Below are 14,888 nucleotides of genomic sequence, written 5' to 3'. Positions count from 1 at the left end.
GGTCCCTAGCCTGGCAGCTAACATTAGACAAACATGGAAACAAGTCGGCTAAAACGAAAAAAAAAAAAAAAATCTAAGGTGCATATATTCAGATTCCACTCAGAATTTTTTTATTTGACAATTATTTTACATACAAATATACAAGGACCTACCTGTATTGAGATACAAGTTATGGTAACCCACTGGTTGTTTCTGGAGGGAAATTTCAAAATGGCAATAGGAGAAGCAGAAGGCTCACATTGATGACATCACAAGGCTGTGATTGGTTAAAGAGTTGTTGGTCCAGGACCGTCTTTAGAATGTTGGTCCAGGAACAACTCTTACTTGAACAAATCAAGGTCACCCCACTATGCTACCACTGCCTGCCCAGGCAAAGCAATAGTCATGACCATAATGATCCATAAAATAGCACCAGATCTATACAACAGCACGTTTAATGTAGAAACCTAATAGAAACCTAATCGTTGTCTCTTAGAGTGAGTGCTATCCAAGAGTGTCTCATATGGATGATGATGCCATGTTTCCTCAGCAGCTCTGAGTGAGGGTGTGTTCAGATGACGAGTTCACATGTGGCACACCTTGGAGAGTTAAAACACACACAGTATAAACACAGTCTCTCCCCACTAGATCCACACTCTCTCTGAGATGTCTCACTGAGCCACTACATCACACGGAGAAAGAACTGATAATATACTGTATGCAAAATGTAGCAAATATGGCACTAAGTAAGCCCTTTGGACATACCTGCCTTGCTCAAAAGCACATAGTGGAAGCTGGGAATGGCACCCACAACTTTGTCATGCTACTACAGTACATGCTAGCCCAGCTCCTTAACCACTATACTACCACCACCCCAGAATGTTGATGTTGGGTGTAAGGTGTTAAAGGTCTGTTCAAGTCCTAAACTCTGTTCCAATCCTCTTACTTCTGTCAGTCCACTTTAATGCAGTGCGCTATTGCTATGTGTTCTTACTCGCATAGTGGGTGAATTTCAACAGGATAGTGTCATCTCAAATCGAACACCAACTCTGTGCACTTAACAGAAATAACGATCGCAACATTTCAACATAACGTTACTGATGTCCTCTATTTGACAGTGACAGTAGTACTTTGTCAAAACATGAACAGTTTATGTGAAAACCTGCTTGTAGGTCTGTAAAGTATGTTTTCCATGGCTGCTGCTGCAGTTTCAACCACGATTATCACAAGTTTGAAAATGGTCTTTTCCCTTTTCACTACATAGCCAAGATGGCGACTGTTGAGGGAGAGAAGTGTCCAGTGCTCAACACTCAACTTTTTGACCATTTTGAGTGCACCATCCGGGTACTTGAAGGGCACTTCTTCTGGTCATAATTATCAGTGTGAACGCACTTACTCACTCAAATTAGGTAGACTATAGTATTGTAAGTACAGAAGTATGCAAACTGGAAGATGGTGCTAGTGGCCAATTAAAGAATGTACACACCGTTATTGACAAAATAAACATTATATTACAATACATTAAAAAGGAAAAATATGTAAGTAATTACTGTACTTTAACTCCAGTAAAATGTTGAGTTGTACTTGTATTGGAGTAATATTTGACAAGGTGTATCTGTACCTTCACTTAAGTAAAGGAATTGTGTACTTTGTCCATCAGACTAATAGCTTAGTTAGTACAGTGTAATGTACTAATGATAGTAATGTTTCATGGTTAGGAACAAGTTAGACAAATGAATATATTACAAAATGTTAAATAAATCTATTTTATTAGTAAAACTTTATTAAAATCAGCAATATATAACTCTGGATAAATTAGATATTGCGCAGATCCCCATCTTTCACAAAGGAGAATGGGGGTTCTTCTATAGGGTGTCAGCACTCTCCCTGGGTGTTGCCTGAGTTGTGTGTGAGTCCGTCCCCATTGGAAGTGGGCTTTGCTGCGGGGGACACAGCGGTGCGGAGACCTGCCCCGGAGGTGATGAGGCGACCGAAGCCCTTTCCCTGGGAGGCGGCATATGAGGACCGCCGCTGGACAGATCCGCGGCGAAACGGAGTTGCATTCATCTTGATGAGCACAGGGTTGCTCTGGCTCTGGACCTGACAGACAGAGGGTATGTACAATACAATGGACCAATGAAAAACATCAACCCCAACAGTCCAACTATTCTTGGTCATCTTCCTTGAAATATCCTTGAAAGACTCTTTCACACACACACACACACACAAATTCAGTTCAGTTCAAAGCAAAAAAACAAGATCTAAACACTTTTAGAAGTGTTAAAGACAAGGTGGTCGTCAGGTTCAGTCGCCAGGTTCAGTCATCAGGTTGAAAGGTCTGAGACTCCCAAACATCTACAATGGGTTTACAGTGGTTCCCGTTGTGGAATGTGTTCTAAGAGTTGTTGATTTCAGTTATATTGAAGAGCAGTAATGCACTCACAATCTCATTGTGAGCCCAAGCACACACACACATGCACACAATATGCTATACCCCTTAGATTACACACACACACACACACACACAAACACAAACACACGCACACACGCATAGACTGCTGGTTTACCACTGGAAGACATGGTTAAGGGGCATTCACACCAAGAACGATAACTAACCATAACAATAAAAGCGTCCACACTGACCAACGATAAGTAAAGTCTCTCCTTGTGTTAATGAATGTGATGGGTTCTGATTGGCTATTAGCTTTTTATCGTTCTCAAAATCACTCTGAAAGTGATCCCCAACGATATTGTTCTTCATGTCGTTATCGTTATAGTTTATGTGTGAATGCTGTCATTCATATTAACGAGAACGATATTTGTTTATAGTTATCGTTATAGTTATATTCTTGGTGTGAACGGCCCTTAAGATTGACAAAATCGTCTGTGGCATGGGACTCTTACCCTGTGTGTGTTGGAGCGCGTCAGCGCCACATCCAGGGCCTGGATTGCCATTGATGGAAGGATGGCAGTACAGGTGGTCAATAGAACAGTGAGCCACACAACAGCGTCTCCAAAGGCATTTATTGACACTCCTGCCACAAAAATAGAATGTTTCATCTGACGTTAATGAGGATTCATCGAGAAGGAATCCAGAGCTTGTAAGCATTTTTGGATTGTGTGGGTAAGTGATTGTGAGAGAGAAAGACAGAGAAAAAAGAATATGGTGTGTGTGTGTGAGAGAGAGAGAGGGAGAGAGAAAAAGAGGCCCAAAAGATTGACAAGGAAAGGTCTTACCAGGGAATATGTAGTCATTGGGAGAGCTGGAATGAAGACGAGGACTGTGCAAAATCAGTGTGGACAAGAAGTACAGCACGAAACTGAGGATCACTGCTGCAATGTTGTACTTGGTCCAGTACTTAGTTTGAATAATTATCTGTGGGAAATAAACAGAGAAAAACACTATGAACACTCACCTATACCCAGTTTTGTTATATTCCAATTATGCAGATTACTAGCCCTTCAGGATTAACATGTTATGTATTAGTGTGGAAATTGTAATTTGTCTGAGTAGAAGTGTGTCTAGGAAGATAGAATGTTGCAGAAAATGTCACCCCCTGGGACCCCATCTATGACCTCAGCTGTTGTTGTGAACACTGCTGATGTTCCCACGGTAACGGCCAAGGTCTGGTAGTCGAGTGCAAGGTACTGGAATACCCCCAGTGGCAGCAGGCAAAGGACCAGGGAGGTGTAGAGCGAGTAGATTAGGGTGGTGGTGAGAGCACGTAGGCTGAAGAGTTCCAGTCTCTGACTCTTCTGGTAGACCTCTGGCCAACGCACACAACCCTCTGCACTCACGTCCTAACAGTGGCAAAGACATTAGGACACTACTGTCAAATAATGTTATTTTATCAACAGCTGATGGCAAGACCTGCCTTATAAACATAATAATGTTAAGACAAAGAGACATATGAAACAAATATAACATGCTCTGCAGTACACAGTTTACTTTTCTTTATTTAAATATTGTAAATTAGTGCAATCTGCTTCTAACACTTTCTGTGGCTATTTGCAGAGGCGTCATAAAACAAGAGATGAATTTTCAGCCTATGCTATAGGAATTGATTGATTCATTGAAAATCTTTATTGATGTGACGTATTTTGTACAAAGGATGATTCTTATATAAATAAATAAATAAATAAAATGACTTTGTACAATTATCAGTCAAAAGGATAAACACAATAAAGCCACAGGGCTTATTTCCATTGTGGTCCTTAAAATGAGTGCACTCGGTGGTGTGTGTCAGTGTTTGCAGGTGTAGGCATATGGTGTAGGCATATGTCTTAAGATGAATGCAATTATGTGTTATGAGTGTGTGATACACATGGCTGTAACGGGGGTTCTGTCGGCAACTTGTCTTACCTGCTCAAAAAGTGCCAGGCACTGCACAGGCAGGGCGGTGTACATGACAGTGTACAGGGAAATGAACCAGCTGTCATACAGACGCTGCAATACCAAACGACAGAATCACAACTCCAAGAATTAAAAAAAAAGAACTTTAAAGAGCTTTAAAATCTTACCATTTTACCATGAAGATTTGTGTGAGAGTATTTTATATGTTATACAGTAGAGTTTATGCGCCAATGAGCAGATGCACATGAGTGTTTCAATAATTTCCTTGTGTATATTGATAACATGTTCAATTATAATACAATCCAACAGTAGTTTGCTTGTATTTGTCACATCAAAAAATAAAAAAAAGACCAGCTGGGAAGAATACTACTATGAACTATGAAGACTATTGACTGTTGATCCTTCTATCTGAATTGAAAGACATACAGGAATTTCTCCATAAAAAATAATGTAGGCCTTAATGTAGGTCAATAATGTAAGATTGCCCACCTGGGCACTGAAGCCACTGAAGAAGCTGTACCAGATGTGCACGAAAGCAAAGGCCGTGGTTTTGTACAGGAAGTAGCGCAGGAAGAGGCAGATCCGCAGGTTGGACCAGTGGCCATGCACCAGGAGCAGCCTACGCAGGAACCTGAACTGGGCCAGAGCGAAGTCCGCGTTCTGGACGGCCTGGCTGCCCTCGACCCCGTATAATCCCACCCCAACATGTGCCGCTGGGGAACGGTAAGAGAGAGAGAGAGAGAAAGAGAGAATGAGAGAAAGAGAGAGAGAGTATCAACACAGTCAAGTCTTCCATGTGGGAGAGCTGTTAGATCAAAAGATAGAACATCTAACCTTTGATCATAGACACGGTAGAGCACCCACCACCATAAACACAAACACAAACACAAACAAATGGGGATTGAAAAGGCGTAAAATCCCATTACATTCAGCTCCAGCACTTCTCGTTTGTGTCACTGCTACTCTCTGGGGTCTTACTCTTGATCATGTTGACGTCGTTGGCCCCGTCGCCGATGGACAGGGTCACTGAAGAGGTGTGCCTCCGCACCAGCTGCACCACATCAGCCTTCTGGCTGGGGGTCACCCGGCAACACAGCACGGACTGGCACTGGTTGGCCAATGCCACAAACCTGGCCCCACTCTCTGGCTGATTAAGCAGATCCGCCTGGCAAACACAATGGAAGGTTGGCAAATATACATTCATTATTTTTTGTTCAAATACATTCATTCATTCATCACGTTCATGATTACTTTAATACACAATAGAAGAATTGGTGTTTTGTATCTCTTGGTATCAATTTCAGATTCAGATTCTGATTCATACTTTATTGTCCCCAGAGGGAAATTTGTTGCCACAGTCTGTCTGTACATACATTTAACATTTAACAAGAAGACACATTTACACATTACACAGACAAAAAACCTCCACCAAACCAACAGACAGGCACTGCTACCTCCTCGCCAGATTGTTGAGAGCAGTGATGGCAGATGGGATAAAACTTTTACCAGAGTGTGTTTTCTTGTGGGTTATCTGTCTGTATGATACCAGAGGGGAGGAGTGTGATGCATGGGTATAGGGGGTGGAAGGGATCATGTGCTTTGCTCTGTGCTTTGCGAGTGATGGCAGTGTCAACAAGAGCTGGTAGATTGGAAGTGGGGAGGCCAGTTCTTTTTGAGCATGTGACAATGATTTTCATAAGCTTGTTTTTATTGTTACTGGGCAGCATGGTGAAGTAGCAGAGGGTGCAGTACATGAGAAGAGATTCAATGATACTACAATACAGAATTTGCAATGCCATTTAGCACTAAGCCAGTACATCTAAAACTGACGAAAAGGGTCTTGTTCCTACCCGGAATAACAAAGCCATTTTCTGTATTATAAGTAGTGTAGCATCATAATGAGTTTGAACGCATTATCTTAAGGTCAAATGACAACATTGGCTTGCTTTTATTGATTGGTTGATTGATTCATTGATTTGTTGGTTGATTGGTTGATTGGTTGATTGATTGATTAATTGATTCATTCAAACATACATTAAACAACATAATAAATGTGCATTTTGAGTGCTTTCTGACTTTACAAAGAATGAATTGCTTTACCAGCTCTAGTCCATTGACGACTATTGTAGTCTTTCCCCTGGACATCCATTTGTCTGTGCACCATATTTCTGATTTCTTCTCCTGGATTATCCTTACATCTGAGTCAGAAGACTGTAGAAGCTGCCTGAGGTCAAATAAAACATTAGATACAGCAGCCCAGTACCATATACTGTAGTGTAGTAATGCACAGTAAAATGATCCGTAACTGATTAGGGACAAACTGAGGTTAAAAGGGAACTTAAAATAAAGTGTGTGCCCATGAGATGCAGTGCAATGCATTATGGGCATTTCCAAAAGACTGTTTTAAACTCTGTTTTAACAACTCTGTGTTGACATGCATCTCTGCAGTTCTCTTGCATGCTTCACAAACTGCACAAAATTCAGCATATATTGATGTGCATGTGTTTGCATGCAAGCAGTACATGTGTCCAGCTACATGGTCATGCATGCAGATGGGTACACACACACCCTCACGAAAGATTCAGTGCTAACACAATTTGCACGGCTCAATACAGCACAGCATCCACGCAGGGCGAGGCAAGGAGAGGAGTGGTGCATCTGACCTGAGCTCGTCTCCTTGCAGGAGGCTGGTGTCAGGATCTATTAGCCTGCAGGCGTAGCCCACGTTCACCGCTGTCTCTGTGGAAGACAACAAAGAAAGAGGAGGACGAAGCCAGTGATGCTTGTGCCTGGTGAAACTGCCTGCCCAGTGAAACCTGTCTGCCTGCCTGTCTGTCTGCCTGCCTTCCTGTCTGCTTGTCTGCCTTCCTGTCTGCTTGAGGAGCAGTGGATTGATTGTGACATGCCTTTCTGCTGCATTACCTTCCTGCCTCACAAACACACACATGTTCCACAATTTATTTGATTCCAAATACACTTACACTTAAATTTACACACTGAATCGGACTCACAAACACATATAGTTTGTACATTTTTTTGGAGTCCACATTATATATCACACACAAAACAAACACACATACACGCACACGCACACGCACACACACATGCGCGGATCTACGGGGTGGCAAAGGGTGGCAACTGCCACCCCTGGGACACAGTCTTGCCACCCCTGTTGCCACCCCATTTATAAATCAGATAATATTTTTTTAAGTATATTTTATGTTCATACATGTTGGACTGTGAGAAGGTGTGAAACCCGCACCAAACTCCTCTCAAACAGAAATCGCCAATTTAGAATCCCCCGCCCCCTCACAATGGTTTCACCCATCACCATCAGCGCAGTGACCCCCGCGAAATTTCACCATTGGCCGCAGATTGCACAGTACATGCAACTATGTGTCAACTGTCTGTAGGCCTACAACGAAGAGGTAAGTTTGACCACCGAGTCGAAAAAGTCCATAATCAGACCAATAGTCAGTCCATCAGTTAACCCGGCAACAACCTCACTGTTAGTCTACGTCATTTACATCCGCAAGACTTTGTCTCATCGAATTTTTTGATGGTCAGGTCAGATAATAAGGGCATGCTCATGCGTAGCTTAACGTTTAACGTTTAAAGTCTATTTGTGTGTGTCGCTAGTTTATAACATTTGATTGTAGCCTAAATACTGCTGTCAATGTCAACCCATACACGTGATAATTCAACACGGGTTCTCAAAATTGTCATGCATCCACTTTCCCAGCATCTATGACTATCCAAATTTGGTCGACATGTCAAATCAAACTAGAATATCTAATCGGTGTCAAGCTGGTGGCCGTTGCGTTGTTTTTACCCTTTCTTTTCATATATGGTGTAAATCAATCTAAACAAGTAAAAGTAGCCTACAGTTACATGACTGAAATTCTACTCAATCACTTTAAGTAAATGTAGCCTACTATTTTCAAACAAACCCTACTCAGAGTAGGCTACTAGACTAGACGTTTGAAAGCACATCACATATGAAGCGTTGTGCATGAGATGTAATTGCTTAGATTCCAGTTAAATCTTCCAGTTTCATTGGGTGATAAATTTCAATCATTTGCTGGTAGATGAACCAACAAGCTGAGGCCAGCACAGGAGTTTGTGTCCTCAAGAAATTAACATGTTGCTTGTTCACTCGTGTTTGAGGTCGTTTCTTAATAGGATATTTATAAAGGTACTTTAATACAGTATACATGTACTTCCTTATTCACCACTTTGTGAGTGAGTGAGTAGCCTAAATTGTGAATGGCAAGACGTAACATTTGGCACTAAAGATCAGGGACTGAGGGGGACTGATTTCCATTTAGGTTTGTTCTGAGCAAAAACATTATTTGATATCATAATATTATAATACCTATATAATATTAGGTCTTAAAAATAATAGCCTAACTTAAAGGCACAGAAAATGTCCTTGCTTTAAGCCTTGCAATAGCTTAACCTATGTATGGTGCTACCAACTGCATGACAGGCCTATAAATATTTGCCTAGTGTCTCTGGTATCTTATTTCACAAATTGTTTCAGTAATTTAGACTACATACTTGGAAAAGGCAGTTAGATAGTGTTGGATATTAATATTCTTTTTTTATCTACCGATTTATTTAGTATGACTAAATTTGTCCATATTCCCTCAAAACTCACTAGAAGACATCATTTGAGGGGTCATGTTTTAAAAATACCCCCAAATCATCAGAATCTTGTTTCAATCCATATAACCTAAATCTATTTATGGCTTATTTTATAAATGTATCCATATTCCCTCAAAACTAACTAGAAGAAATCATTTGAGTGGTCATTTTTTAAAAGAATTCTCTGGGGGAACATACCTCCAAACCCCCCTAGAATTGCTTTTTGACACTGTATAATTTAAGTACAGACTACACAGACTGTATAGTGATTACACAGAGAAAGAAATTCACATATTAAGACCCACATCATCCAAAACGCCAGCTACATCTCCGATTTGCCTCCCACCTCGTGTAATGTAATTTAGAGAACAAAACATATTCAATAAAATCCGTAGAATTTTAGGTTTTGAATAATGTCCATGGCCCCCCTCCTGGAACCTCATGCCACCCCTTCGCCACCCCAGGAAAAAATCTCTAGATCCGCCCCTGCACACACACACACAGGCATACACATACATACCTGTTTTGTCCCCGGTCAGCACCCACACCTTGATGCCTGCCTGCCGGAGAGTGAAGATGGTCTCGGGGACTCCATCTTGGAGCCGGTCCTCGATGGCCGTCACTCCCAGCAGCTGATCAGGAGTAGAGGCAGAGGGGGGGACAGAGCAGGGTATGGGGAGTTCATACACACACCTGTCACTGGTATGCCACTGTGTTACCTGAGACATGAGTCATTGCTGCTTTGCTAGATCAAGATATTAGACATTATATACATTATTATATAGAGTTATTAAAGAACCATTATATTAGATATTATAGTAGAGATATTACATTACGATGATACGTTAGACACATAATACTGTAATACTGCTGAACTTTTCGCCAAAGAAAGATTATTAATCCTAAGAATAGCTTCATCCAAAGGTGATTATGGAATATAATGCATCAGTCAGTTGGGAATGTAGCACAAAGGAAACCGACGTCATTTTAGTCTTTGTCCAGGGCTTGAAGCAAGGAAAATTTCAGTGCCTGTTATCAGACGCATTTGAAGCCGCCATACATAATTGCCTATTTTCAAATCTTAAATGGCCCGGCACATGCCTGAGTTCAGGCACAGTGCCAGAAAACGTTCAGCCTTGCTTGTCATACTGGAGTGTATGACAACATTATCCTACGCACAGTGACGCTCAGTAAATCGTCCCCTTAGAATTATAAGGTTCTATCTGACATTTTTGTCAAACTTGAGTACCAGGTAATTGACATATTCTTATGGAGAGGTGTTTCTTGAAGTTGTGAGAATTTTTGGACATTATATCTAAAGAGGCTTGTTCCACTTATCAATATAACTCTATGGAATTCTAAAACTTTGAAGCTCAATATCTCAGAAGTACTCAGAATTCTGATAGAACCTTATAGACCCTTTCAAGAGAGTTCCATTATCAGCATCATAGTTGGCCCCACAAGACTTCCTTTTTAACATTCCATATGTTATCTTAATGCAGAGGAAGTAGATTGGGGCCCAAATAGAACGTTCAAGCATTGTTTTTGTTTTTATTGATGAAAGGGTCTATAATTCCAAGGGGACGAAATGAACCCCACTGCTCTGTGAGTACCGTCAGCTCTCTCTCCATGCGGTCATGCAGCTCCTCAAGCCTGGCCTCGCACTGAGATGTCTCCGCCTGGCACTGCTCCAGCGCCTGCCTCCACTCTGACCACTGGGCCTCAGTGACCGAGCGCACGGCCACACACAGGGTCCGCAAACAGCCCTGGGCAAACAGCTGCAGCAGAGAAAAAAACATGTGTGCTCATACCATCCCATTTCTATTACTGTAATGTAATACGGAGAATTGTGTCTGACTGGAAGACTGGACAGCACTGTACTGAGACATTATAAATGTGTCTGTTTTATTTTGTTTCAGAAATGTAAGTGCTATTATGGGGTGATAAAACATGTTCATGTGTGTGTCTATGTGTGTGTATTCGTGTTTCGTTCGTTGCGTTTTCGTGTCCCTCTCTCTCTCTCCCCCCATCTGATGTTCCCAGTACACATGACATGGACATTATAGTTGTTGGGATTGATTACATCATAGTGTGAGATCTAGCAATAAAGAAGACATGCAGCTACCCAATTTTGCACTCATTCCCCAAAAACTCCCCAGCTGTTGTTGATGATGTTGTTTTGTGTGTGTGTGTGTGTGTGTGTGTGTGTGTGTGTGTGTGTGTGTGTGTGTGTGTGTGTGTGAGAGAGAAATAGAGAAAGACAGAGACAAGTAGATGTGCATGTATGTGTTTGTGGGTACTACACATTAGTGGTGGTTAGTGGGGTTCCCCTGTCACTGTGAAGCGATTTGAGTATTGTGAAAAGCACTGTATGAATGTAATGTGGTGTTGTTGTTGTTGTTGTTGTTGTATGTGTGTTCCTGTGTTTTTCAGTCCCTCACATCCAGTGCTCTATCGCTGCTATCCCTGTGTGGGCAGTCCCTCTGTAGTCTCTCCAGGATGACCATGTCTGCCCCTTTACAGTACAGCTTCAGCCCTCCACCTGGTTCCCTTACTGTCAGAACACACACACACACACACACACACACACACACACACACAAATGCAGACAAGACACACACACACACACACACAGACAAACCATTACATACAAATTCCAACACCAAACAAACAAACACACACACTAACAAACAAACAGACACTACTGCATTTCCTCTCCAGGGGGCAGAGCAGCCCAGCAGACGCACCTAACACAGACATGCGCCTCCTCTTGCTGGTGAAGTCGATCAGAGCCAGGAGCTGATACTGGCGCATGTGGTCCAGCTCGCTGATGGTGAGAGAGTCTCGCGTCCGGGAGAGAAAGACACAGCCCATCTCCCGTGCCGCCCCAACCAGGGCCTCCTCGTCAGGAGACGCAGCCTGGTAATGTGGAGCCCCTGGGGGGAAAAAACATTTAAACGTAACCATCACCTGTGATATAACAACTTCAGATGTCTTTTGAACTTGGAAAAGTTTACTCCATTGACATAGCACATTCTCCCTCTTTAGCTCACAAAGCAGTGTATGCTTCATGTTCATGACTGTAGAGAGCATTGGGCAGCTTGGCACACACACGAACTGAAGAAATGAAACCAAAATAGTTCAGGGTCCAGTGCCATCATGTGCCAGTGTTAAGTACTCTCTCTCTCTCTCACCCTCCTTCCATTCTGTCATGACGGTGTGGCACAGCGCCAGCGCGATGAAGAACTCTCTGGTCTGTGGGCAGTGCTGCTTGACCAGCCGCTCCACCAGTCGCTGGTCCCAGAACTGCAGCCCGCCACAGGAGAAGCGGTTCCAGCTCAGGTCCAGAGGCTGAGCACAAGAGGACAGCAGGGGTGGGTCTCAGAAGCTCAATTGTGTTTTATGCCCCCAACATCGTCTTCCAGGCAGCGCTGCCACCGCTGACTTAAAGGCTATACCTAGGCTATACCTAACCCCAACCCTAACCTTAACCCATGCCTAACCCTTGTGCCTTCCGCGCAGCACTGCCTTGAAGACAACGTTGGGGGCATAAAACACCAAGAAACATCTCAGAACCATTTATCAGACAGTTCAGGAGAGAACAAGCAGGAAATGGCAGGGATGCATGTTTTTATCTTTGATCAATCAGTGATGATTCTAAATAGAGTTTACACAGAGCTATCTTGGTATTGCTATACTGAACAAATCCTAGTTCACTTCCTACTTTTTCTAACAAATGCTTCTTAACTTACTTTTTCTAACAAATGTTTCCTATTTTTCTAACAAATACTTCCTACTTTTGCTAACAGAGTTCATGTCCAAGTGAAAACATACCGTTTGATTCTCTGAATGGGCTGGCACATCCCCTAAACAAAAAGAAAAAAACACAGAAGGGAATCATTTCACTAAAATCACTTCCCTGAATGGACCATGTCTTTTTTCTGTGTCGGCCACTGCTAGGGCGTCCTGACTGACCGTAGATGTCCCCAGCAATGCAGCATTGGCGGAAGAGCAGGCGGTTCTGGGTCAGGGTGCCGGTTTTGTCGCTGAGCAGGTGTCCCACCTGACCAAGCTCCTCATTGAGCGAGGTGTTCCGTGCGTGAGCGGGATTGTCGGTGTCTGCGTGGTACATCTGCAGGTCCCAGTTGATGAACTGACTCTGGATCACTTTCATCACCTCAAACCTGCAAAGGACATGACGAGTGAGTCACTGCGGAGTCACAGAACCAGACTTGTGTGGAAAGTTAAGCTCTAAACACTGAACATTTTGAACGGTCTGTCATCTTGACTGCCATTATTACTATGCTAACAATGTATCTGTGCAGAGGTGATACAATATATGAAAATCTCCAGGAGAATCACAAAGACAAATATAGTATATAACAACTAATTACAGTAAAGGTACACTATGCAAGATTTTCCAATTTCATGGTAAACATACGTGTAATAGGCGAATCATTCACCTAGCATAACTATGCAGCATATACGTAGTGAGTCACTACCGAGAAAACCAGCCATGCAACTTCAAGAACAGCGGCCCGACAAATCTCGGAAGAATCGTGAAACATTAGCCTACCTTGTCAGTAGATATAGCTCTTTGGAGATAGTTTTTGCCTGTTGTTAATCCTTAGTCCCCTGTACACATTTTCATTGTGTACAGGGGGTATAAGTCACGAGAAGTTTGCTATTTACAACAGCAGAGTAAAACATAAATATATCACGACTCTAGAGGGAGCTCTACAGTTGCCAAAAATGGCTAAACCTGCACAGTGTACCTTTAAGTAATTATTAGGGCTGTCAAAATAACTGATTAATTTCGATTAATTAATTTGAGAAAAAATAACTGATTAAAAAAAATAGTGCAGATTAATCAATTCCGTATGACCTTTGACCCCGAGCCGTTCTAGTCAGTAAAAATTAGACTGTAAAATGAAGGAGAGAGAAGAAAATGTGCTGCCTGGATCATTGATTGGAACATTTACTTTTAAAAAACGGCCTGATGGTGTTGATAAAAAATAAAGTGTTGAAAATAAAGTCCTCTGCAATGTCTGCAGCAAGGATTTGCATATCACCGGAGTTCATCAACTCTGTAGTTGCACATCAATGCAAAGAAATAAGTGTTGACATTGAGGGGAGTGTTCATTTATTTTCATTGTGTCCCCTAGGTTATATCTGTGGCCTGAAATGCCTTGTATGTGAAAACAACTTCTTCCCTAAGCACTTTTGAATTCATTTCCTCAGCATATTAGGTCATATCTTAGATTATTATGGCAATTATTTGAACAGTGAAAATAATAATAAAAGAGTCTTTGAACTTTATTGTCACTAATGCTGATTATTCAATGATTCATTTGAATTTAAATATTTAAAATACTTTCACAGCATAAATTATATATGCGATTAATTTAGATTAATTAATCACAGAGTATGTCATTAATTAGATTCATTTTTTAATCGGTTGACAGCCCTAGTAATTATATATGAGAATCTCCTCTCAAGTACTGTGTAGGAGTTTGCGGGAGGTTTGGGTCCTTACGAGATGTACATGGACATGGGGATAGCAGGGCTCATCAGGATCACGTAGCCCCAGAAGGTGAGGAAGGCTCGGTAGGCTGGACTCGAGTCGCCCCCCAGGGCCGCCAGTGGCTCCAGGCGTGAGGACAACTGGTGCTCAAACACACCTGAGCCAACAGCCAACAGCAGGTCCACAAGCAGCACAAATGTAATGATCTGAGACAGGCAAGGCAGCAGATCACCGATTAACATTAGAAAATGTGTTAATTTATCATGAGTGATTAATCGAACTGCTTATAAACCACAAGTAATGTTACGTATATTGTATAATGAAGGTCATTCAATTCCATTCCATTTTATTCATATAGCGTCATAACATATAAATGTCTTAATG

General features: G+C 42.0%; 1 protein-coding gene across 4 annotated transcripts in view; it reads right to left on the bottom strand.

Moving 5' to 3' along the window:
- Positions 1-1,731: 1,731 nt before the first annotated feature.
- The window catches only part of atp8b3 (ATPase phospholipid transporting 8B3), a 30,363-nt gene continuing 17,206 nt past the window's right edge, over positions 1,732-14,888 (bottom strand). For all 4 annotated transcript variants that reach the window (XM_042057481.1, XM_042057483.1, XM_042057482.1 and 1 more), the window contains 17 exons: positions 14,517-14,710; positions 12,956-13,164; positions 12,815-12,846; positions 12,175-12,331; positions 11,728-11,916; positions 11,422-11,534; positions 10,594-10,758; positions 9,501-9,612; positions 6,997-7,072; positions 6,434-6,557; positions 5,312-5,498; positions 4,823-5,046; positions 4,343-4,426; positions 3,556-3,780; positions 3,217-3,355; positions 2,884-3,014; positions 1,732-2,079 (listed from right to left, as the gene is read on the bottom strand). In XM_042057481.1, coding sequence (XP_041913415.1) covers positions 1,855-2,079; positions 2,884-3,014; positions 3,217-3,355; positions 3,556-3,780; positions 4,343-4,426; positions 4,823-5,046; positions 5,312-5,498; positions 6,434-6,557; positions 6,997-7,072; positions 9,501-9,612; positions 10,594-10,758; positions 11,422-11,534; positions 11,728-11,916; positions 12,175-12,331; positions 12,815-12,846; positions 12,956-13,164; positions 14,517-14,710 — 2,586 coding nt within the window. In that variant the 3' untranslated portion in view covers positions 1,732-1,854. The remainder of the gene's footprint in view (positions 2,080-2,883; positions 3,015-3,216; positions 3,356-3,555; positions 3,781-4,342; positions 4,427-4,822; positions 5,047-5,311; positions 5,499-6,433; positions 6,558-6,996; positions 7,073-9,500; positions 9,613-10,593; positions 10,759-11,421; positions 11,535-11,727; positions 11,917-12,174; positions 12,332-12,814; positions 12,847-12,955; positions 13,165-14,516; positions 14,711-14,888) is intronic.

The sequence above is a fragment of the Alosa sapidissima genome, chromosome 12, assembly GCF_018492685.1.
Source record: "Alosa sapidissima isolate fAloSap1 chromosome 12, fAloSap1.pri, whole genome shotgun sequence".
Taxonomy (NCBI): domain Eukaryota; kingdom Metazoa; phylum Chordata; class Actinopteri; order Clupeiformes; family Clupeidae; genus Alosa; species Alosa sapidissima.
The sequence above is the reverse complement of the archived record's forward strand: the minus strand, read 5'-3'. Positions and strand labels throughout refer to the sequence as shown.